The sequence below is a fragment of the Apteryx rowi genome, unplaced genomic scaffold, assembly GCF_003343035.1.
Source record: "Apteryx rowi isolate R43461 unplaced genomic scaffold, aptRow1 scaffold_80, whole genome shotgun sequence".
NCBI classification, from domain to species: Eukaryota; Metazoa; Chordata; class Aves; order Apterygiformes; family Apterygidae; genus Apteryx; species Apteryx rowi.
The window spans coordinates 485,398-510,189 of NW_020451094.1; the positions used below are offsets into that span (position 1 = coordinate 485,398).

General features: G+C 54.3%; 3 protein-coding genes across 3 annotated transcripts in view; 1 reads left to right on the forward strand and 2 right to left on the reverse strand.

Annotated features, from left to right (window-relative positions):
- TADA1 (transcriptional adaptor 1) overlaps positions 1 to 2,849 on the reverse strand; it is a 27,078-nt gene extending 24,229 nt beyond the window's left edge. The window contains exon 1 of the mRNA XM_026089124.1: positions 2,813 to 2,849. Within this exon, the coding sequence (XP_025944909.1) occupies positions 2,813 to 2,849 (37 nt within the window). The remainder of the gene's footprint in view (positions 1 to 2,812) is intronic.
- A 1,449-nt stretch (positions 2,850 to 4,298) lies between these two features.
- Positions 4,299 to 13,924, forward strand: PRDX6 (peroxiredoxin 6; the record flags this gene model as incomplete). The annotated part of the gene is made up of 4 exons (XM_026089157.1): positions 4,299 to 4,478; positions 10,900 to 11,046; positions 11,676 to 11,822; positions 13,179 to 13,924. Coding segments are annotated over 4 exons (606 nt in total), but the record flags the coding sequence as incomplete, so codon positions are not given.
- A 6,094-nt stretch (positions 13,925 to 20,018) lies between these two features.
- LOC112977143 (protein FAM78B-like) lies at positions 20,019 to 24,560 on the reverse strand. The gene is made up of 2 exons (XM_026089159.1): positions 24,542 to 24,560; positions 20,019 to 23,925 (listed from the first exon to the last, which is right to left on the reverse strand). Exons 1-2 carry the CDS (start codon positions 24,558 to 24,560, stop codon positions 23,276 to 23,278), a joined length of 669 nt encoding a protein of 222 aa, XP_025944944.1. The 3' UTR covers positions 20,019 to 23,275.
- Between the last annotated feature and the right edge of the window lie 232 nt (positions 24,561 to 24,792).

Sequence of the window (24,792 nt, forward strand, 5' to 3'; positions counted from 1 at the left end):
GGGGGGGAGGGCGCGGGGGGCCTCTGTGCCCGCCGCCACCGGAACCGCGGGGCCTGTGGGCCGCGAGTCCCCCGGGATCGGGATCCCCCAGCACTGGGATCCCCCGGAGCTCTCCGGGATCGGTGCCCTGGGACCCCAGGATCCCCCACGATCGGGATCGCCAGGAACCCTCTGAGATGGGGTGGCCGGGGACCCCCTGGAGTTCCCTGGGATTGGGACCCCCCAGGGCTCTCTGGGATCGGTGCCCTGGGACCCCAGGAGCCCTCTGAGATGGGGTGGCCCGGGACCCCCTGGAGCTCTCCAGGATCGGGTGCCCCAGGAGCCCTCTGAGACTGGGTGGCCTGGGATCCCCTGGAGTTCCCTGGGACTGGGACCCCCCAGAGCTCTCCAGGATCAGGTGCCCCAGGAGCCCCCCAGACTGGGGTCTCTGGGATTGGGATCCCCTGTGATCGAGTGCCTCGGGATCCGGGCCCCCACGGGCTGTGCCAGCCACAGGGGAGGGTGGCACAGCCGGGAGCTGAGACCACCAGGACCCTCTCAGCCAGGCTAGAGCAGAGCTCGCGAAGGTGAAAGCAGATGAAAATGGGAGCACAAGATCCCATCTGTAAGACCAGCCCAGCGGGCTGAGCACCCCAGCTCTGTGCTCTTTCAGACCCCTCCGCCAGTATTTGACATCAGGGTGGTCTGTCTCCCCCCGCACACAGAGCCGCAGGCAGTGGGAGATGAAGCACCATCCCATAGGGCTGCTGCATCAGAGCCAGACCCCCAAACTGGAGCTCACTTCCCTGCGGACCCTGCTCATCCCACCCGTTGGCCAGGGAGGTGCCAACCCACCCATTTCTCCTCTGTGCACAGAAGGGAAAGATGAGATTTTGAACAAAAAAACATCTGTTTCACCAGATCACATGGTGAAATGCTCCCAAGGAGCCTCGCAGGGGGGACTTCAAAATCTTGTTCTCAGTCTATCCTGGATAAGTAACAAGTTCCCATGATCTGATTTACATAATATAAGCCCTTTGGTGTTTCCTTTTTGTTAACATTTATTAACTTTCCTGATCTCTCCTTCAGCTGTCTGAGCTCAGAAAGAGCAAGTCTGGCTTGGGTGAAGGTWGATCTTGAATCAGAAGACTGGCTGTGACTTGCCTCCAGGAAGTTGTCTGCCAAATTATAAACCCACTGCTTTAAGCATTGTGGCCAATTCTACCTGCCCAGTGGGCTAGGACAACCTATGCTCCCTGAACAAGAAGTATCTTCTCTGGGAGGATCCTGAGCAGGTCCATATTTGATAGTGCCTGGCTCAGACCTGTGGACCTGCACTGTGCAAGTCATGGTGAAGCTATGTGATTGTCCTGTGCACTGTTTTCGCCAYGGCTGCGCCGTGTCTGCCCGTGCCAGAGCAGAGGGAGAGTACCGCTCTCCTCTTTCAGTCGTGTCGTTCTTTTGGCTCCCAATTGCTGCAGTTGAATGCTGAAAAGCCAAACAGGCTTTTTAATTTCTAGAGGTGTAACAAGGAAGTTCTGTAAAACCTCTTCCTCCAAGAGTTTGGCTGCTATTCTGAGTTCAGGGAGCGTCCCCCTGGTAACATTGCTCTTATCGAAGGCTTTCATGGCCTGCTATCAGGGTGAGTGAAGTCCTTCCTTGGTGAAACACATCTGGACTCTGAACTGTCCCTCATGAGCACGGATGGATGCTCAGTATGGATGGAGTGGATGATTTAGGGGAGGGGGAGTGACCCTAACACTGTCCCCAGGAAGAAAAGGCTGTTTACCCTTCAGTCTGAATAGTAATGTAGGACACATGCTCCCAAGGAGCTGGTTTTATTCTGCAGTTGGAAAGCTGGGCCTTGCAGGTTTGGCTTGTTGTCAGGGCAAGGAGTCAGCACGCCTCTGAAATGAGCCCWTGTAGCCTGTGCAAAGGATTTCCTACAGGTTTTGAAACCGCTGGTTTGATCACAGTGTCAGTCTTTGCTTTTTAAGGCAGACAAACAAGAGAGTTGTTTTTGGCAGTCTGTCAGTTATGCTCAGTCCTGGATGGGAGGCATAAATGAGCGTGGCCTTGTACACTGTGTGCAGACCAGCCTCAGCCCACAAGCAGCGTGACCGGAATAAGGAGGCACGCCTGTGCCAGCCTCTGCCGTGGTCTTTTTGGACGATGTTTGCGGCAGCCCTCTCAGTGCATGCAGTTTGAGGCTAGGGAGGCCACCACACTTATGTGCTGGGCAGTCGGACGCTGGGATTTTCCAGGGGCAGCCAGTAGTGAGGCAGATACAGGCTCCTCTGAGTTGGTAGAGCCGTGCTAACAGCATTTCCCGTGTCATTGGAGGGAGCTTGCTGGTCTCAGGGGCCCACAGAGGAGGTGTGATACGTTAGACTTGGCGATGACGATCCATGTTGACCTCTAAGCTGCGTGTCCTGTCCCCTGGGGATGACGCTTGGTCTGGGTGTCAGCACAGATGCCTGTTGGAGCACGGCTGAGCTCTGCCTTGCGAGTCAGGCAGGACAGGCAGAGGTCTGCCGCAAGGATGCCTCTCCCCTCCTGCGGGCTCTGCTACGGGTGGGCTGAGCCCTGGAAGAGAGGGAGGAGGTACTCTGAAAACCTGGATAAAAACCAGTAAAACGGCTGTCTGGTGAGCCTGAGCATGGAGCAAAGCCAGACCTGCTGGAACAGCCTCTGAGTCCAGGCCAGTCCTGGGGATCAGCTCAGGTGTCACGTACGTCCTTTGTGAGTGAGCCCATGTACATGCGAAGGCGTGTAATCGAGCCGTGGCAAAGGGCTCCGATTCTGTTTGAGCCCGGCATGCAAAGCCACGTACCTTTGGGCACAATGTCCTGCAAAGCCTGTTGCTCCATTTCTGGCACAAACAGGAGGGGTCTGGCACCGCGCTGCTGGGACACACGTGCTTCCTGCAGGGCTTGGCACACTTGATGCAGCATTTTGAGTCCACTCCTTTTGGCACTGCAGAGCTGGGCAAACCAGATAAAAGGAAACTTGTTAGTTTAAATGAGAAAATAAGGTGTTGCTTGCAGGATTTTGTAAAACTGGCTGTTCCAGCCTAATCATACACATAGCAGACTTCTTGGACAGCATCTGCTCAGCAGTTTGCTACCTTTTTATTCAAGTAGCATAACATTGTGTAAGACACACTGTAACACCAGTGACTGGGAAGCTGCCCCGTAACTTCATTAAGAGCTATGGTAATTGCACAGCTCTGCCAGAGCTGCAGGGTACCTTGCTTCATCCCTCCAGCTCTGTTTGCAAACCACTGAGGCAGGACTTGCTTCAACTGCTGTGACATACAGCTGTATGTATGGACCGCTGGGGGCCAGGTGACAAGCTGTGCAGTAAGACCTGTAAATGTTGAGCTAAGTTTTACATAGAAATGGTACGATTCCTGGGCAGAAAGTTTTAAGTGCTGGGGCCTGGCTTTGGATTAGCCTCTGGAAACTCCTGAGAGTTATGAGCTGTTTTGTCATAAACTCCATGGATTAGAGCTATTTGCAGCATGGTGTTGTGATCAGAGGCCTGGTAGACACAAGTCCTGTTTCTCTCCAGTCGCTGGCCTGCTGTGTCATATTGCTGCCTTTCTCTGTGCCTCAGTTTCCTCATCTTTAAAATTGGATGAACAGTATTTGCCTGCTTTGGAAAGCCTAAGAAATCCACTGATGGCAAGTGCTGGGCGATAGCAAGGTGGCAGTATTGTTAAAACTGCAGCCATAATGTAGTGTTGACTTCTAGCATCCCCTCTTAATTGATTACTTCTTAATTTTTAATGAAGTACGTTTGGAAGTTCACAGCAGCAGTTGGGTTAAGGTTTGGTCCTATCCTGTTCCTTTAAGTTGCATGATATAAATGGGTATTTCTCCTCATGGTGATTTATGAGGTGTACAGCATAGTAAATATGAGCTTTATAAACCAGCAGCGATCTTTGCAATAACATGGCCTTCAGGTTGGCATCTGTGTGGTCTCTGGGGTATGGCGCATACACATGGCTCTCACAGACTTTGCTTGCATGGCATCGTGTCTGTCTCCGCTTTAGGAAATGTGGGCTGTTCCAGCATCTCTTGGTAGGAGGGAGGAGAGGGGTTGTGAGTCTGGAGTTCCTCAGAGCGTGATGAATGGGGCTTCTCTTCTGAAGGCTTCCAGCGCTAGGGAAGAAGGAGTTCCTGGGACAGGATTTCCTTCTCCACTTAGCGGGGAGACAAGCTGTTCCCTTAGCTGCTGCATTTGGCCTCTGTCCAATGCAGTATGTAGAGCTCTTTGTCCACATGGCAAATCGGAACAACAGCTCACCCTAATGCCATCGCCTGCCCTCTTCTTTCAGATGGGGCATCCTCTTCTCTCACCCCCGGGACTTCACGCCCGTCTGCACCACAGAGCTTGGCCAGGCAGCGAAGCTAGCACCAGAGTTCAGCAAGCGCAACGTGAAGATGATCGCCCTCTCCATTGACAGTGTCGAAGACCACCTCTCCTGGAGCAAGGTACGGGGCACGGGGAGACAAAAGGAGCTTGTGCGGCTGCCTTGCAGCAGAGGAGCGTTTATGCGAAAGGCCAGAGGAAAAGCCCACACAGAGATGAGCACAGCCTTGGAATTACACATCTTCTGAGGATAACGTTTAAGATATTTGAATCTCAAAGCATGTAGGATAGGGGATGCTAAAATTCCAAATGGGAACAGTAGAGAGAGGTCTGCACAGGTATCCCATTTTTGTGAAGTGCTCCAAAAGTTGGCTTGAGCACGTGCATTTCTTTCTGTGCAGCTAACAGGTCTAGAAAACAAGACATACAAAGTAATGCTCCTGGCTGTCCTTGTGTGACAGGCACTTTGGAAACTCACTGGGGTACAAACACCAAGGTACATCCCTTAGGACTGGTTTAAAGTTCAGTTAAGTGAGCCAAGTATGTCAGTGAGTACTGCAGACCCCCTGTGCACTGATGCTTTGCAACAAGGAGAAAGTGCTATTACAGCTCTCCTGTTGAACACCAAAAAGGGTAAAATGCATGCAAGGTGTACGAGGCAGTGTCAAAAGCTCAGAGGAAGGTAGTCTATCCACAGTCCCTAAAAAAGCTCTGCAGTAAAACAGAAAAGTAAAGAAGGTGTGAGAACTGAATGGCTTCAAAGGGTGCAGTTCATGTCCAGGCAGGAAAGAGAGAAAAAAGAATAAATAGGGGCATGTTAAACATAAAACCGCAAGTAGGAGCATGTTAAATATAAAACCACAGTAAGGGGAAAAAAAAAAAAGATGACAACAAAATAACTTGCTGAAGGAACAAAAGAGAGACTAATGAAAAACTTAAAATGGAGCCTCAGCAATGGTGTGCTGCCAGGGAGTCTGACTCCAGGGCTGACAGGTGATAGGGGTATAAAACGAGCATTTCAGAAAGATACGGTCAGAGCACAAAAAACCTAAGTGAATTATCAGCCTCTTTGCTAACTCTTGAACTTGGGAACATTCTCACATGATYTGCAGGGGGCTGGTGATGCTTGTGTGTAATGAGAGAGGTGGTAAAGCAACTTCCCCACTCAAACATTAGTTCATGTTTGAGAGTTCATGTTTGACTTGCTGAGAAATTGCCCAATTACTCTCTATTGCTTAAATTGGCCTTTGTACCTGAATGGAGCACGGCAGATGTGATGCCAGGTCTCAGAACTGCTTGAGGAAAACATACGAAACCCCCATCAGTAAATCAGACTTCCGCATTGGTCAAACTGGCCAAAACCACCAGTTGAATTAGCAAATACATTCCATTAAATGTAACAGAAAGTTTTGGTTTGGCTGATGTAAGGGAATCTCATATCCCAGTTTGTTAAAGCCCGTGGAAGGACTGTACGCATATTGCTGACTATAAAATCCTTGAATTTCCAAGAATTTTGAATGAAATCAGCTGTGAAAGGGAAGGCTCTCTTGTCCATTCTTGTTGGGAGATAGGAGGAAGCGATAATTGTGTCGAGGGAGGGAAGGCAGCATTGAGCTCCCCCGAGGGTCTGCAGGGACATGTATGGTTCAGCATAATCAGATGATCCGGTAAAGAGGTGAACAACGAGCTGAGTTTGCTGACGCTACAGGATTATTCAGCATAGCCTCAGGTAGAACCAGGAGTTGCAGAGCGGCTTTGCAGTGCTGACTGATGGGAGACAGCAGTTTTGGAAAACCTTCCAGGACAACTGCAGAGGAAGGCAGAGGGCAACAGCATGAGCTGTGCATCACAGTAGTGAACTTTCCGTCAGGGTAGGGAGAGGCCTCGGAGACAGTGGTTTAGAAATGTCAGCTCAGCATCTGTCAAAAGGAGAACTGTTAAACACAGCCAAAGCAAAAGTTCAAATTGGCATGGATAAATCCATAGCAGATTTGACTCTCTCATGCAGCCTGTGTTTGAAATTGCTCATCTCACAGGCTCCCGGGGGTACAAGGAAAGGTTTGGATGCAGTATGCATGCAGCAGAGGGGGAAAAAGGCTGCTCAAAGGCTTGAAGCTGCTTCAGCGCAGAGACTGGGGCTCTCCACTTGGGAATGGGGGCATGTGCCAGGTCGCAACATCATGAGCGGCATAGGAAGGATGGAGGAGCAATGAACTCAGCAAGTGTGCATCACAGGGCTAAGGGAGGACAAGGGTGCAATTGCTCTGCTCTTAAACCTGAGCCATAAATGTGATCCTTTCCCTGGTGACAACTCTGCCATCTGCTTAACAGGAGTGGAGGACGAAGGCTTCCCCAGTGCTGCTTTGGAGGCTGACTGGGCAGTACGTCTGCCTCTTAAGGCTGTACAGGGGAGGGTGAAGGGAGGACTTCTAAACTGTCAAACAGTGACATTACATGCAGGAAACCCTAGGATGACTCCAATCCCATTCATTAACATTGTTGCACACCTTTGAAATGCTAGGAGAGGTCCTTGACAAAGCAGAGAAGAACTTGAAATAATGCAGAGAGCCAAAGAGAAGAACTAGGAAAGCAGCCTTTAAGGCCTGCTGTGAGTCTGAGACTGTGGACAATGCCCCAAAGGTTCTCCAGCCCAACCACGGAGGAAAAAAGAGCTTGAACGGAGATACCAAGACCTAGTAGCAGATRCCTGTCTGGACAAAAGCAGCCTGCATTAGATGCTAGCCTGAGGTGGAAAAACTGCAACATCCTTTACTAGATCTCATCCTCAACTCAAGTCCTTGTGTCAAGCAAAGCTTTTGGCAAACAGATCTCTGTGCAACATTCCTCTATACACTCACGCTTTGTCTTTGGATGAAGCTACTAAAAGTACTGAGAGGAAGAAGCTGTTTTCATCTAGAGTACTGCCTGCGAGGAAGCAAATGGGCAGCAAGGAATGGATGGCTAAAATTCTGCATGAAAGAACAGAAAAACCTCTGCTTTCCTTGCTGCCAAATTTCAGTGAGCAGATAGGAAAGGAGATAAACTAGGCAGGGACAGCTCATCTAGCAGCAACAAGCAGGCTTGTAGACTACAGCATGACCAATAGCTGTCACGTCACTTTGCCAATCCATGCTTTCCCAGCAAAAGATATCACTGTTCTTAGCCATCCCTAGCCAAGGCTTAGGGGCTTGCTCCAGGTTTCTCAGCCTTCCCAGTCCATGCACTGCTTCTCCAAGACTTGGCTGAATGCACAAGCTCCTTAGGCAGGATTAACCAGGGCATCTGCACCAGGGGCAGGGGCACCTGGTCTGTGGCACGTAGAGAGCTCAAATTCTCCTCTGAGCCCAACGGTCACTGCAGGGGTGACTGGCATGTGCTTTCRATGCTCTCTTTAGTCACCAGTGCCTTGTCACCCCTGACTCATGGAGGCTTAAATTTCCCCTGCAGTGTCTGGTTTCAGCTTGGACTCTGGAAAGAAAAATAGTTCATAGGGAAGTGAATGACTCTGCGTGTCCTGTTGCACAAGAGGGTAGGGTTTATGGCACTGTTTGTACAGAGATCCCCTGGGTGATGAAGTTACGTGCATTTTGGAATGAGTTATAATCAGTAGGATTTGATTATTGCTTTTCAGAAGAGCAGAGTTTTATGCACAGGACTTGTTCCCACTTTCTCACCTTTCAGTGTACCATCAAGAGTGCTGCAGCAATAAAGGTTATTGCTGGACAACTTAAACTGCTCCAAGCAGAAAAGATTTTTCAGATAGTCCTGTGACTTGTGATACAGAAATCCTGAGGATGAATTGTCACTTGGCAGGTGGAGGAGGATATGGTGCTGAACACCCATGGAGAAAACCTTTATTCCTTTAAATCTATGACTGATGATTTTCTTTGCAGTGTTAGCGTGTGGATAAGCTGTCTGGCTCTGGAAAGGAGCAAGACTTCTGCTCTGGGCGGGACATGCATCATATTAGAGTCCTTTCCCATTTCCCTTACACAGCTGAAGGGCAGCAGATGCTATTGCAAACAGTTGTCTGAGCCAACTGAACGGAGATTGCCAAACAATTTTTTTAAATCCTGACTGGACTCAAACTGCACAAGTTTAGGTAGAAGTTTACAGCAGCTCTTCTTTACTCATTAAACCACTCTCATGCCTGGGGCCTGTAAGAACAGCTCTGTAGTAAGTCTCAGGACTTTGACTGTTGCAATTTAACAGCAAAGTGCCATACTGCACATTTCCAGAGAGTAGCGTCCTGTCCTGGTACAAGATTTCTTCTTGCAACTCTTCAGGGAGGTGAGTTAGGAGAAATGAAGTCAGAAAATCTGAGCGCATCCCAGCGACATTCTGATCACAGGGTTCAAGCCAATAGGCACGATACAGCAGGCACACACTGGCCAACGCTGGGAGGGAAGGGGGAGCAAAAGCAAAGGAAARGCGGGTTATCTTTGGGGCAGAAGAAACTAATTCAGCTTGAGACAGAGAGAGACTTCTGCTCCTGCAAGACTTGGTCTGTTCACTGAGCTTTTGCAGAGCCACCCGTGCTTGTTCCAGTGACTGATTCTCACTCATTCAAGAGGCCTGTATAGAGAGAGRTACCTCCCACGTCACTGGCTTGCTGGAGTCACTTGTTTCTGCCTCTGCTTTCYGCTTTGTTGAACACAAGACAGGCTGGGCCCTCACTAAAATTCATAAGTATAAGTTGCAAAAAGGGTCTGTCCATGAATCTTATGCTCTAGAGGAGTTCAGAGACCTTCTGGGGATGTGGAAAGAGTGAGAGAGTGAACATGTCGCAGCATCAGCCGAGGAACTCCTCCTAAGTGGTGGTGTTCAGTGTTTGGGGCAGGGCAGGGGGATGTCCTGCTCCTGTCCTCACTGCCCAGCTGGCTGTCCTTGTGGCTACGAGGAAAGGGCTGCTAGTGGAGGCAAGCAGAAACGTGTTCCTGGCCTCAGCTGGCTCTGTAAGGATGGGTGCACGTACTGCCGTCGCACAGGACTCAACTGGGAAATACACACAGCCAAGCCGAGACGAACAGCCCCTTTTGGCAGTGCAGTGCTGACCTGTGAAGGCTCTGGGGAGAAAGCAAGTGAAGAGAAAAGCTGCAAAGGAAACATCCTGCCACGTGTGCACCCTCTGACCTGCTTGCAGCATCCTGAGCAGCCAGTGCTCGCCAGGGCAGGGTTATGGCCCCCCACGTCACCACCATCAGCCTGGGAGGGCTGAGGACCAGCGCTGGGCCTGCTCTTGCTGCCTCTGGCATGATCTGAGAGCAGCTGGCAGTGCCAAAGGGAAGCATTTCCAACCCTTCCCTCCCTGTGTTCCCCCYGAGCAAGGCCCAGCCTGCTCCCCTACCTTCAAAGCCTGAGGGAGGCAGACGCTTGTACACTCACATTGCCAGCTCAACCGATAACACACCACAGTGCTGTGGGAGAGGCTTAGGTCAGCGCTGGAGTTGGTTTTGTTCACTTGTAGCAAAAGGAGAATGGAAAAAGATAGCTCTGTTTTGGGGCGGTGACCTTGAATTCACACTTGCTTTAATGCTGCCAGCTGCTCTGCTTGTGCTGCCTTGAGCAGGCTACTCCCAGCCCTGCTGTGGCTCAGCCCAATCCCTATGGGAGTTGCCCCAGATTACAAGGAAAACTTGAATGTTTTGGCCAAATCCAGACCAGTTTCAGGGAGGCTAAAAATACAAATTCCCTGTAATACAGACCAAGTTTGGACTAGCACAGGGAGCAACCTCATAGACCAAGGTCATGAGGGAGAGCGTAGGCAGCTGTTGAAGGTGATGGTTGTTTTCTCTCCTGTTCCCCGATACTGTCAAAAAATCAAGCTGCAACCCAGCATATGCGCTCAGACTTTCACTGCATTTTCCAGAGCCTTTCGTTAAGATAGAAGTGACTTGTTGAGTGGACCTGGCCCCCTTGCACAAAATCTGTGAAGTGTTTGATGTGAGCTTTGTTAGCTCTAGAGTCACTGGTTTGCTCTACCACTGGAAAAACTGTTCTTTAAGAGCACAGTCCAGTTCAGGTGCTATATCAACACATCTGTCAGTCATGCTGGCTCACTTTCTGGGAGGGGGCTCGAAGAGGGACCTCCATTCTCAGAGCAAGGTGGGTAAATGCCCCTGTGTCACCAGCACAGGCAGGACTTTTCCTACCTCTGTGTGCCCGGGTGAAGCTGGGCAACTAGAAACTTCATGGAAGGCCACAGGCACCTGGCTGTGGCTGTGCAGCCCCTCCGCAGGGGTCATGGTGACAGGGACACAGCATGGGGAGGTGTCAGTCTGGCATCAGTGTGTAGAGGGAAGAGGTGCTGTGCACAGGAGCAGGCCTGGCCCACATCAGAGCACAGCTGGGGTAAGAGAGCAGGTGAGGCATCCGCCCATGCCAAAATAGTGGTTAAAGACTGCATGACACCACCAGAGCCTGTGCCACACACGTTCACCTGCACACCTCCACTGCATGGAGGTCTGCCTGCCTGGCCTCCGTCCCCAGCATGATGGTACCCAAGATGGGGAGCATGAGCATGCCAATGGCTTCTCTCTGCAGGACATCAACGCATACAATGGGGACCAGCCCGAGGAGAAACTCCCCTTCCCTATCATTGCCGATGCCAAGCGGGAGCTTGCTGTCAAGCTGGGCATGCTGGACCCAGACGAGCGGGACAAGGATGGCATGCCCCTGACTGCCCGCGTGGTGAGTACCCTGACCGTGCTCTGGCCTTGGAGCACTGCAGCAGTAGGCATGAGTTGCCATCCTGCCCTGTCTGGGGCATGGAGATGGGGGCAGCCTACCTGCATGGACATGACCATCCTCGGAAGCTGGGTTAACTTCCCTGGGCTAGATCCATGGGCTGTGCTGCAAGAAGAGGCTGAGCACAGCCCTGTCTTGCTGGGAATGGCTCTGTCTCACTGTTGCCACCAGCTCATCCTGGTTGTGCCAGTCTAGGCAGAGAGGGGACATCCTGCAAGTCTTTGATGTGCTGGACTTTCCCTCTCCCCTTCAGCGCTTGCGTTAGAAGGGGCACAGGCTGGGGTGGGGAGGAAATGTTTCAAGTAGTGAAATAACCTGACGTTGTAAACAAGCTCTCAGAACAAACACCACATTTCCTGTGCCAGGGTGGGGGGCACTAGTTGTTCTAGGAGATAACCATCACAGTGTCTCCACTGTCCCAAGGACCTGTGATCAAACGGGGTCTTGGCAGGACACCTCCCAGGAGAGGGAGGAGCAGGAGGGCTGGGCAGATCCGGTGGAGCTGTAGGACATATATACACTGCTCGACCCTGAGGGTGCCCAGGAACCTGACCCTGTCTCCCTGTGCTCAGGTGTTCGTTTTTGGCCCAGATAAGAAGCTGAAACTCTCCATCCTCTACCCAGCCACCACTGGGAGAAACTTTGATGAGATCCTGAGAGTGGTGGACTCCCTGCAGCTGACGGCRTACAAGAAGGTCGCTACACCTGTGAACTGGAAGGTGAGGAGGGGAGCAGAGCCTGCAGCCCAGCACTGCAGCGGGTGGGTGATGCAGAGGTGCACTGAAACATCAATCGCCCCCCCTTGGGGGGGCTGCAGCGTAGGGGGAGCTACCGAGATCCTGGGATTTGAGTTGGATCCCAGCACAGGCTCCAGGGCCATTGCAGTCTGGAGTTGGCCAGAATCTTCCCTTCCCTCTCCTCAGTCCCAGGTGCTGGCAGATAYGGAGCCTGTTCCTTCAGGCTAGCAGTACTTGAGCTCTGGGGCAAGGCAGGTCCTGCCCTTGCTGTCCATGATAAGAGTGAGCGTTACTGGGCGTCAGCTGCCAGGCCAAACTCCGCTCAAAGTCAGTGTCACAAACCAAGAAAGCAGTAAGCGCAGGGTAGCTGGTTCCTGGGCTGGCACACTGCTCTGCTCCCTTTGAGCAAGGAAAGGCCAATATGGGCTCAGGCCCACTTTGCCCAGCAGGTACACACCAGATCCTAGCCTTGTGGAAAATAACTAACTGAAGTGGCTTAGCTGCCGTTCCAGTTCAGAAGCATTATTTAAAACTCCAAAAAATAGTTTGGGCATCCAATAAAAAGCAAGAACAAGCAGTGCACTTTAGCTAGCCAGCATTTCCCTGGCCTGGCAGAGCTGCTCAGCTCTTGGACCTGTCCTGCTGCTGGCTTTGACAGCTGATACCAGAGAAGCCTACTTGTCTGGGGCCAGAGGACACCCTCCTGCTGCTACAGGGTCCCCCAAAGTCCTAGGCATTTAGTACTTCTGTTATGAGGCAGGACCAAGCTCTCAGAGAGAAGCGATGGCCCAAACGCCCACTCTATCTGATCAGGAGGTCCCTGCAGGCAGTTCCCCTTGCAGCACAGCATAAGCTGTCAGCAGTTTTGGGCCAGCTCACCCACCACCCCTGCTCCAAGAAAGCGCTAGGGCTCAGCCTGGCCAAGTGCTGCCTTTCCAGGGGAGCCTGAGCAATAGGAGTGGATGAGCAGATGCAGGCCTTGCCGTGCGCCCTGCTCAGCAAGGAGCACAGATGAGCTGTAGAGACCCCGTGCTGAGCTCCCCTCCTCGTGCTGCCCGTTTGCTTGGCAGTACCATGGGGAGGGCTGCACCATGGGGTCCCGCTGGCAGGGTTGGCAGATGGAGCAGCTCTCCTTTTCTGCATCGTCCACACCTCCTGGTGCATCTCCCACTCAGTCTTCACTACTGGCTATGGACAGAGCTGCAGGGGACATACCTGGGGCGCTGGGGCTGAGCGTTCACAGGGAAGGTGACACATCACTTGCCAGCAGGGACATGCCACCTGCAGCCAAGCCTGCCAGTTCCTCTGCTGCTCTCATGGTTCCTATTTGCTCCCCAGCCTGGTGACAGCGTCATGGTCATTCCCACCTTACCTGACAATGAAGCCAAGAAGCTGTTCCCCAAAGGAGTCTTCACCAAGGACCTCCCATCGGGCAAGAAGTACCTGCGTTACACGCCACAGCCAGAGTGAGCGGGTCTGCGTGTCTGCCATGCTGGGCTGCGGGTCGTTCGGCGTTGGGAGCCTTCCCTGGGTGTGACACCTGGAGTCACCTGTGCCCAGGGCTCCTRCCTCCCTGACGTCATACGATCAGCAGCCTCGTAGTGTCACGCTGGTGTTAAATCCCAATACTAAACCAATCCTCCACGTCCCCTTTGTCCCCCACATCTTCTCAAATTAAAACCCTGGGTGTTTTCTTGCCTTGACTCAACCCAGCAAGGAAGAGGTCATCAGGCTCGTGGGAGCTCCTGGGCCAGCGCTGTGGAGTTGCTCCTGTTCAGTGCTGGCCACGCTTGTCCTAGAGGCACAGCAAGAAGCGTGCAGTCAGCAGCCAGGCCTTGGAGGGGTTTCCTGCTGGGTTCATGTCTCCCATTGGGTAGCTTAGAGAGCTCCAGACTGCTACATGCCTTTAGGAGCAGCCATCACTAACTCATTAACACCTTTATTTGTTCCCATGTGTTGGGGAGGAGCTGCAGAGCCAAATTTTCTCGCTTCTTACTGCTTTCTCATCTGTTGCTGAAAGTTGACTGATGTTTTCAGCTTTTCTGGAAGAGGGAATAGAGCAATTAAAGCACTCTTCAGTACTACGTGCAGCATCCCTCATCTGTGCCTCTGCTGGCGTGCAGAGGTAGTGTCGGTACTTCATCCCCGGCACCCTGAAGGATTTCTTTGCTCGCTGTGGCTGTGCRTCTGGGGTGTGTGCCCATGCTCCTCCGTGGGTGGCAGTACCCAGACTGCCCTTGTAATTGCTCTGTAAATAAGGCCCTTGGGAAACGCAGGTTGCTCTGGAGCACATCGTCCCAGACAAGGCAGCAGGCCCCAGGGGCAGCTGCACTGCCCCGCTTCACAGAGGAGCTTTGGGGGACAAGGTGGGAGATGTCCGCAATGGGGGCAAGGCCAGGAATGCCTCTCCCCTTCCCAGGACCAGACTGTTTCTAAAGGCCTCAGCCCCATGTTTGCTTGGGAGCCAGTCCCCGAGCCCGGTGCGAGCCTGCCCTGCGCCCCTCGGTGAGCCAAAGCCATGGTGCTCCTGGCACGGTCCCCGCAGCCCCTCAGCCAGGACAAGGCAGTCACCAGTGGGGGCTGCCCCACAGGGCCATGCCGTCCCAGCCTCTTCAGTACTGCCAGCCCAGGCTGTGCTGCTCAGAGGCCAATATTTGCCAGGTCCCGTTTGTCCCAAAGCCCATTTAGACCCCCTGATCTCAGCGACTGCAGCTCTTACCTGGGGACAGACCCCTCTCCACAGGGGTGAAGCCACCAGCCAGGATTTGCAAACTCTCCTAAGCCCCTAATCACACTGAGAGCCCCTGTGAGGAGGCCGCAGCACCCCTCGGCTGCGCTGGTGTTTCAGGGGCTGTGCTGTGCGCCCGCCGCTGCGCTCCCCTGTGCCCAGAGGGATCAACATTTGCTGCAGYCCCAAACTTGTTAAGTAGATAAGTGATGGTTTAATATAAGCCTAGGAAAGAAACCCACTCATTAAATAACACATCAGCTGTCCGCCAGCATCTCTTGGTGCCCAGCGCGACCAGCAACACTTAAACAAGCAGCTATTAAAGAAACCAGCCTGCGCAGGGCACAAATGTACTGCGCAGCAAAAGGGGACTGATAGGGTTGATGCTCACTGCAAGTAATGCATTGCCTCCTTCCCTGTGCAATGCAAGGGGRTGCACCTCCGGCATCCTGCAAGAGCCTAATCCTGCAGCAGCACCCGAATCCAGCTTCCCCTCTGCCTGGGACACAGCCTGGCAGTCCTCGGACAAGATTCAGCCCCCAGCTCCTTCCCTGTGCCCATCGGCTGTCTTCCACCATTCCCGATGTGCAGGCAGGGCTCAGGCTGAGAAGATAATTCCTTCTTTCATTACCAAAAAATAATAATAATAATAATAATAAATATTTAATGGCTTTCAGAAAATATATTGCAAACATTTATATTTTTCCCAAATGTTTCAGCTGCTCTTATTTTCCCCCGGTTGTGATTTTTTTTTAAATGAGCCTTCATTATGAAATTCTATATTATCCTCATTTATTATTTTCACTAGAAGACTGCAGAAAAAAACACMCCCTGGTGTCTCTGGGTTGAATCTTGTTCCCCCTTTTTCCACTATGCAAGAAGTAGGAGAGAATCTGCAATTTCAAAGGGGAAATTTTCTTTGTATTTTTTCAGCTTAAGTCCCTACCCCCAAAAGCTCAAGGCCTGCAGCCTGGCTCGCCCCAGCCTGCCGCACCTCAGCCCTTCGCCCTCCTGAGCTCAGCAGCCCTCACCTTGGCCAGGTTTCCCGTCTGCGCATCCACCCCTCCACGAGAGCTTTCCCTCTGGAAGGGGAGATGCAGCCCAAGGACACGGCCCCCTACAAGACCTGTGAATAGGCTCTGAGCATCCCCAGGGCAGGGACGTTGCGGGGCAAGCATGGCCTCTACAGGACACCAGAGAATCCCGCCGGGAGCCRCTGCGAGGGGCTCACCTTGCAGCCAGCGAGTCAGCGCCCTGCCGGACCCCAGGGGCACAAAGCCAGAAGGGGAACAGGCCTGAGCCCAACAGGGCAGTAGCTTCTCCCACCCCAAAGCCAGGCCGATTTGAGCCCGTGGGGGCTGACTTTTGAAACCCTACGAGCTCATGGGGCCCCCCAGGTGGCTCAGCACCACAGCTTTTGGGGGCTTTCCTCCTTCCCTCCGCAGCCCCACACGTTCCCAACATGGCCCGGCTCTCTGGGGCAAGCTTCGGCTATAAGAAAATTGCACCCATTCAAGGAAACACAGTTTGGTTCCAGTACAGATTGAATATTTGTCTTTTAATCCCAGAGAAGTGAAATGCAACATTTGTTTGAGTTTGTAATAACATCCAAAGACAGAAGAGTCCAAGCCCCCTACTCAGTAAAGTCATTTGTGTTTAAGGCACTCTGCAAAACCAGCTTTCGTCTCCTCTTCCTTCTGATTTTCCCCACACGGCAGCAGAATACCTGATTTTGTCTTTTCTCCATAGCGACACCCACACGTTCTTGCTCTTATCACCATCTCCGGAAATTGGCAACATTAAATACAGCGTGAGCCAAACAGAAAAACACGGGGAGGCCGGGCCAATAAATACAGACGGGCACGGGAGGAAGCACAGTGCCCGGGAAGGGGGACAAGGGGGCTTCGAGCTTCTGCGGGAAGAGGACGGGCCCGGATTTTCCTCCCTGCGGGCATTTACGTGAATCCCGTTCCTTTTCCCTGGTTCTCCCTCCCCTGCAAAAGCCGATAGAGGGAGGAGAACCAGAGCCGTGGTCGAGGCGCGGGGGAGAGGATGCGGCACGGCTCCATGCGGGTGCACACGGGCAGCCCCGGCAGGGCCTCCAGGCTCCCGCCCRCCTCGGCGGCCCCGAAACGCGCGGCGGGCCCAGCCGCACGCGCCRCAGAAATAAACCCCCAGTTCCAGCCGTCAATAAATACAAATAAATAACTTAAATAAACTTTAAATAAATACAAATAAATAAATAAACAAACCAAGCACACGCGCAGGCGGACACGTCCGCGCGCACACCGAGGATGGGCAGCTGCCCTGGCTCGGCGGGAGCGAGCCCCGGATGGGGTCGGCTGTGCCCTGCTTCGGTCTTGCGTTTTGCCTGTCTGCTTTGCAGGCGCCTCCCGCCCCGGCGCTTCTTGCTTGGCAACGCTTTAAGAGCGGACAGACGGATGGACGCTCCCTGCAAAGCCTTGCCCGGGGGCGGCAGGGCCTGCCCGTGCACCCCAGGGGGACGGCGCCGGCCCGCGGGGACGCTCACGAGGCGCCGAGGCACAGCCGGGAAAGCGCAAAGCGGTGGAGGGAGGGGAGGCGAGGGGCCCCCGGCTCGCGGCCCCGGCAGGGGGAAAGGTGCGGCGGGCGTTCCTGTGACCTGTCCCTCCCTGAGATAACAAGGTGCCGGCTACAGAGAAGGGCAGCTGGGAAGGGAACCAAGCCTCTGAAGGAGGAAGCATCCCGCTGTGCAGTTTTACACCCCCTCACCCCAGGTTTGGGGCGCCGGGGATGCGCCAGCAGCTCGCAGGGCTCCGCGCCGGGGCAGCTCCGCGCTGCGGCAGCCGGCGAGCCCGCAACGGGCTCCTGCTCAGCCCCTCCGGGCCCTCGCAAACGGGGCTCGGGGCCGGGGAGACGAGCGGCACAGTGCAGCACTCCCGCCCTGCTCCCGAGGACCGGCACGTCCTGAGCCTGCTCCCGGGATCTCGCCGGCCTTCTGCTCACCAACAAAACCTGCCCAAGGCCCTCGTGCGATTCCCACTTTCTCCGCCTACCAGGAAAGCCGTGCGCTGCTCCCGCCGGGATGCCGCGGCAGCCCCCCGACACTTGCTGGCGGCTCTGGGACCCCGCAGCGATGGACGACGCGCGAGGACACGAGCCACCGAAAGCAAGCAGCCAAGCGAAGCCTCGGCTCCACGCCGGCCAAAGGCGCACGGCCGTACAAGCGCCGCCGGCAGACCTGCCCGCAGGCTCCCCGGCGCCCCCCACCCTCGCGGCAGCCCGGCAGGCCCCTGGCTCCCTCCCGCGCACCGGAAAGCCGTCAGGATTAGAGCTGTGCCCACCGCCCTGCGGCCGGCCCGGGCAGCGAGCTCCAGGGGACCCCCGCTCCGAGGAGCCCTCCGTGCTGGCTTTCGCCCTCGGACGGTGCTCGGAAAGGGCTGGCTGGCGGAGCAGCAGTCCAGCAGAGCTGCGGTGATGGGGCACGCTCGCGCCGGTCCCTGCCACCCCACGCCTGTCAGAGGGAGAGGTTCCCCCACGGGAACTTTCAGACCCAAATTCTCTACCAACGTATCCTTTGACACGCAGGAGAGACGCTGGTTTCCCTGCTTCTTCAGTTTGTTCCTTCCTCTTTTCTTTAGCTTGTAGACACGGCTTTGTGGCCCCGGTGAGACACGCAGGTGCAGAGGAAACCATTTCAACAGGCTCGACCGCCCTCTAGCCAGGCAGGGGYTCTCACACGCGAACCCGCTCCCAGCCATCGCAGACCCAAACCTTCCTATGTGGCACGCTGCGGCTGGCAGTGCAGAGCCAGGCAGCTGCACAGCAGCACCCAGTTTTTATAGCACTTCCCCCCCCCCACCCCCCAACACCAGTTTTGCATAAATCTCCCTCCTTCGCAAAGCACTCAGCTCAGCCTCCCGCAGACCGGGTCCGCGTTTGCCTTTGGTCGCAAGCGGAGCAGAGCTGGGCTTCCCCTACAGCACGCAGCAGCGGTTTGTCTGCCGTGGGACACCTGACGCCTGCTGCGGAAATCCCAACACGAGGACTACAGGCCTGGGACAGCCAACGCACCAGTCAACGCTACTGAACCCAGAGAGGCTCAGCTGGCACCTCCATCCAAGGAGGTCTAGTGACCACACACCGTTTGCAAACGGCACGGGGTAATGCCCACAAAGACAACCCACAAATCAAGCCTAGTTCTGGGCATCAAATCCAGATGTCAGAGAAGGAGCAGGCATGGGAGCCAGGCAAAAGAGATGGATGGGGAAAACAGCACCAGTGCTGGCAACACCCTCACAAACGAGGCCACGCAGCTCCAGGCAGGCTGGTGAGCAGCCACAGCTGGTCCAAAGCAACGTGGTCCCTCCCTGCTCCTTGCAGAGGACAGACTTCCCCAGGCCACTCAAAGTGCTACACAGCAGGTCTGCAACCCATTCCCGGGGCTGCTCCCAGTTTGGGTGTACCCGGCACGGTCCTTAGTCCATGAGCACAGGGGAAAACCGCTCTAAAGGACAACACGGATGAGAACAAGGTGTCCCAGAAGAGTCCTCGGGAGCAAACCCCCACCAGAGGCAGGTAGTCCCACAGGGCTGGGCCAAAGCACAAGGCTACGGCTGGGCACTGAGCTAGATGCCAGCAGCAAGGTCAGCCGGCAGACCGCCAGCACAGGGCACAGCCAGCCCTCGGTACCCAGGACGCGACCCAGATTTCACCAAAGCTCGGCACGGAGCACCCCAAGGGGAATGCTGCAGAAATACATGGACAGAAACAGCAGCTGCCGTCGTCTAGGTCTTGGGAAAACACGGCAGATGATCTGCCAACACATCTCAAAAGATGGCAACGAAATCAACAGCATCTTTCCAGCAGCTCCCTCCTTCCCTCTCCTATCCCAACCGGCTGGCATCACTGCGGGGCCGCAGCTGCTCCCGGGGCCACGTGGCCAGCACGAGGCCTCCCTGAGCACAACCCCCRGACCGTTTCCGCTGGGTTTCGGAGCGCTGACAGATGGTCACACGTCTCAGCCGGGCCCCGCAGCAGCCTCACAGGATGCAGCGGTGCTCAAGGCGGCTTCACCTCCCAGCTCGCGCCTGACCGAAACGTGGGAAGGGCGGATGCCAGCTCTCAGGCTCCCATCACACACTGCTCAACAGTCCTCTCCTAGCTTTGAGCTCACTTAGGGGCAACAGATTTGTCAGGGAACCCCCTCCTCAGGTTCAAATACGGCCTGAGACAAGAGACTCCTTCAAACGCACCGCAGAGACCGGAACCGGACTCGGCACCTCAAAGCCAACACACGCGGTCTTCCCTCCTTGCATCCCATGGACACCAGCTGGCCGCTTATCTTCAGAACGGATTGAAACCATCTCGTAAAGGCAGGTGGAGAAATCTCTGCACTTCAGAGATGGGACCTGGCTAGCACCCTGGAAAGGATTTCACAGGATGCTTCAGGATCGTTTCTGTCCCACTAGGTCAAAAATACATTTGTCTGTCTTTTTACAAACTGAAAGGTACCCCTCCTCCCCCAAGTTTTACTGAAAATTGTATCTAAAATTTCTGCATACCAAAACACCGCTCCACACACACTTCTGATAAACAAAACATCAATGATGGCAAAAATGCCTTTGATCACATATCAGTATAAAAACACTGGCAGAATCTCACAAAAATGGGATATTTTCCCATGCTGACAATTTCCCTGTAGAAGTTCTGCTCAACAAATCAAAGCTCTTTGCCCACTCCCCCTCCAAACCTTCCTCACTGCAAGGCTTCACACAGCCCTCAGCTAAATCCAAACTTAGGCACCAAAATCAGCAGGCTGGTTCCCAGACTACCAAACCCCTCTGCTCATGCAAGGGCGAACGGGAGGAGCAGGACCGGCTCCGTCGGCCGCAACATTTGAAAGTATTCGTCGAGGCTTCAACATTCCCAATGAAAAAAAAATTTTGAATCAGTAGCAAACACCGCTGAGAATAATAAATAGCACGGGGTGATCACAGGGATTTTTGGTCTAAGATGCCTGGGGAGTCCCTTCACTCTTGGGGACCGGCTCCCAGATGCCCGGGGTGCACATCCCACCCTGGAAAAGCACAAGCAGCGGCTGAAGCTTTGCAGGAAATCGTGCGTGCTCTGAGGAGCGAAGTTCCCTGCGGCCTGGGAAGCTCGAGCTGGTCCCTGCCACCAAAGGGGCTCAGGGTACTAGCGTACAAGGCAGCGGCAATGCAGGAATCCTAACCAGAGGGCTTGGAGAAGCACCATGGCATACGTTAACCGGGCACGATCCCTGCTCAGCCGAGCTCACGCCGCTCCCGGCAGCTCTGTCCCCGCAGCAGCCAGCGGCCTTCCCCAGCCCACCGCCGCACGACACCCATGCTGCCCGGCAGCACGAGGCTCGGGGTGCGCACACGGGGGATAAACGCTCCTGCACCGAGGGGGGAAGAGCAGCTCAGCGTCCTGGGGGAGCAAAGCAGCTCCAGGTTGCGCTGCCCGATGGCCAAGCGCAGGGAAGCACTGCTAATACTGCAACTAGGGCTTTGCACAAGGTGCTGAAGACGACCACCATTCCCCTGGCCCTCCCGGCAGCAGGGAGGCGCAGCGGGCCGCTCGCTGACAGAAGGCAGGCGGCACAGGAACCTCCGAGCTGGGGAATCACGAGGAGGAATTACCTAAATCCCTGCAACAGCAGAAGCTCCCAGTCGCCAGCTCGCTGGCTGCCGAGGGCCGGGAGCCAAGCTCGAGGAGCTGCCGGGCAGCTTGCGGCTCCTGCAACGGCAGCACCCTGCTGGGCAGGATTCGGCAGCAGGCCTCCAAGCACCCTGCGCAGCAGGGTCTCCAAATAGCAACGGAAAAACAAGCAGGGTCTCATTTCCCAGAGGGAACYAGGCTGGGCTAAAGCACAAGCCTTGCCAGAAGGTATTTGGCTCTTCCCACCCTGCTCCTGCCCTCCCGGCCCCAGGCGCTACCTCCCTGCCAGGCCAAGAGCCTCCAGGTGCCGGGGCTTTCCGACAGAGGGGGAGGCAGGAGCCTGTCGGGAGAAAGCAGATGAAGCCGTAACCATCGGTCTCACATCCTCACGGAGCTATGGGATGCCTAAAACCGCTTTTGTGGTGGTAGCAGCAGCAGCACAAACATGTTTTTTGCCTCTGGTGCATCCTGAGRGAGCAGCTAAAGTGCCACCCCTCCTCCCTGGTGGGACAGGGACAGGAAAGAGGAGAAATCTTGCTCCCAGGGCTAAAACAGAAAATCGCACATTGCAACACACCACGTCAGCACCTCCCCACGCACCAGGACGATGCCAGCGACCCAGGCAGTGAAGAAAGGGTGAGGAGTGAGAAGGAAAAAAAAAAAAAACAACCAAATCTGTTATCTGCCAAATATCTGCAACAGCACGAGGTAGTGCCCAGGGAGCACGCTCCCTTCTGCCTCCCTACGCAAACCCGCCGCACACTGAGGCCTGCCCAGAGCAGCATTTGCTCACATCAGGGCCTCTGACCCCCGGAGAGGAAACCCCCCATGGTGTTATCATACGCGCCCAACCCTTGCGGAGTTGGGGAGCTAGAGCAACGCACGCAGTGCCCACCCTCACGAGCCCAGGCCTCGGTACAGGTGCTGGCATCCACGAGCACTGTGTGCAAGCACACATGCAAACTTCTAGCCGTGCTGCTCTGTGGGTGGCTAAGAACGAGGCTCTCCACACGAACAGGCATTTGCGTGGAAAATGAGCAAGCACCCAACTTCTCGCAACCAACTTACGTCTGCAGTGGAAGCGCTTGAATCCTGGAGTACCTCCAAGCTTTTTTGGATACCACGCAAACACAATCAGTAACGGCCTGCTCTCCCTTGGCTGGGTAAACAGCCATTGCTCGCAATTTCTCCTTCAGCCGAGAATAATTTTGCTTCTGTAAAAGAAGGGCTGGSGGGGGGGGGGGGGGGGGAGGACTGAGGAATTGCAAAGGTTTAGTGCACCTTAAAACTAAAGGACATCTAACCTGCCCTTAGATTTCACCCCAAGACTGAAAAGAACTATGGCATCTCCTATATTCACAACTACTCCAAACACACTGAGACGCATGCAAAATGTCCTGCTTTGAGTCGGCTGCGGAAAACTCCTCTCGGGCAGCAGCAGCTGCCGGGCTCCAGCTCAGCACCTCGGACGGCGCCAGCTCTCCTGCCGCCCCGGGCCTTTCCGTCTCCCAGCAAACATCCGCCGAGTCCCAAAGAGCATGGTGATGGGTTGATTATCAATCCAAAATGCATAGGTATAGACACTGTGGTGACACCCGCTCCCTGTCAGGGCAGACGGGAAGGTTTGCTGCACAAGCCCTCCACGTCTGGTAGGCATGGTCTCCGCTTCTACGTCTAATTGGGTGGAAAGCAGCATTTGCCACAGGCACGGTTTGATCATATTCTTGCTCCTTGCATTTCCCTGCAAGGAAATACAAGTTGTTCAGGTAAGACAGCCTCTTTTCCAGCCACAGTCTCCTAGAAGTACTCAATTCCACCTTCTGGGCAATCCACCAGCTCAGCAATCCCTCTTCCGTGACCCGGTGCTGGCCAGGCCAGGCTCACACTTCCTTTCCGACTAAGAAAAAGCCATATTTCCAATCACAGCTACAAAGGCAGGTGAACCCAAGAGGTCTGCTTTGGCTCAGAAACCCCGTTCATTTGCACCATGCTGACAGCACCAAAGTCCTCACATGCACACACTGGTGCGCGCCCCAGTGCTGCTCTACTTCGGAGGTATAACAACTATAGGCTGGCCTCGCTTGGGTCTCCACATGAGGACTTGGGCATCGTTGGCGTTGGGTTTCACTAGTGCATTTGGTGGGATGGGCTCCATCCTGCTCAGGATCCGGGGCTGCTCCTGCTGAGTCCTTCCCACCAGCCGCGCCCGCTGCCCTAGGAGCTGCATGGGATCAACCTCAATGTCCACTCGCATCCTCCACTTTATAGTCTGCAAGATGATCTTTTCCTTGGTGGTGGTGTTCATGGCCACCAGCCACGTGGTAAAGCTCTGGTCCCTTTTAATCCTGGTCAGCAGCGGCACATTACTGTTGCTCACAGGAACAGCCCACGTCACGCTGGGGTAGAAATTGTCATTCATGCTCACTGAGAACCTGGAGATCTTGTTAGTGGGCCCGACCAGGGTCACAGTTTCTGTGGTGTTTCCGTACCAGGGGTAGCTCACTCCATCAGAATCGCTGATGGCTTTTACTCTTCCTTCTCGCAAGTCAGGCAGCTCCCAGCTCGATCTAGTGAATGGAAACAGAAAGGCCAGGTTATCAGGGAAAGAGCAACAACGATGCTCAGTTAGCGCCTGCAAGGGAAGGACCAAGAGGCGAGCAGCTGTGGGTGAGCACTTGCACAGTAAAATGACTGCTTAGAGCAGGGGAAGAGAGCACAGACAAAAGGATAACAATTCAGCCTTTGAAATCCTGCTGAAAAACTCATTGCTGCATCACCAGATTTTCCTAAGAGTGCTCACATAATGGAGGACAAGCTGCTGGGATCGCTGCTTGTGCCACCCCAGCATCACTGTTACAGAGCACTGCCTAGACTTTGCAACCATGTGAAACTTCCCAGCGAGGCAGGAGCTCTCACTGCCCACGCAGGACACAGGCATGGAACAGGGCAGGGAGAGCCACGCAAAGCTGCCAGGGTTCAGCAAGGCATTAACAGGCTCTTCAGTGCCTAGAGCCACCGGGCAGCTTTGCAAAACCTAACGTGAGTGACTTCAACAAGGCTACATGCCCAATCAAAGCTGTTCCCAATGCCCATCGGGTGGGTTAACCACCAGGTCTCCCTGCTTACAGCACAAACTCTAGAGCAGAGGGCAGCACTTCAAGCTTGGGAACTACCTTCCTATCTGCAGGAAGCTATCAAGGACCTCATTCAAGAACAAATTCAGATATAGTTCCTTCGCTGATTCAGTCACAGCCAGCTGAAGCCTTTGCTCTGCCAGCACAACAGTATGTTAATTAACCTGCAATCTAACCAACTGGGTCAAAACTCATTTCGGAGTCTCTCTCAGGTTACCCTCTCCTTAATCAGCTCTTGTGCTGGAGAAAAACAGCCTTTCCTATCTGTCAGCTGCAGCACAGTTCTGACTGCACAAGCCAACCCCGGAAGCAGCTTCCTCCCAGCCTTCAGCTCAGCATGCAATTTTTACGCCCCTAAATACATGCACTTGCATAGACGCATATACGATAATTAAGTATYGCAATTACGTCTGCCGTTGGTGGGATG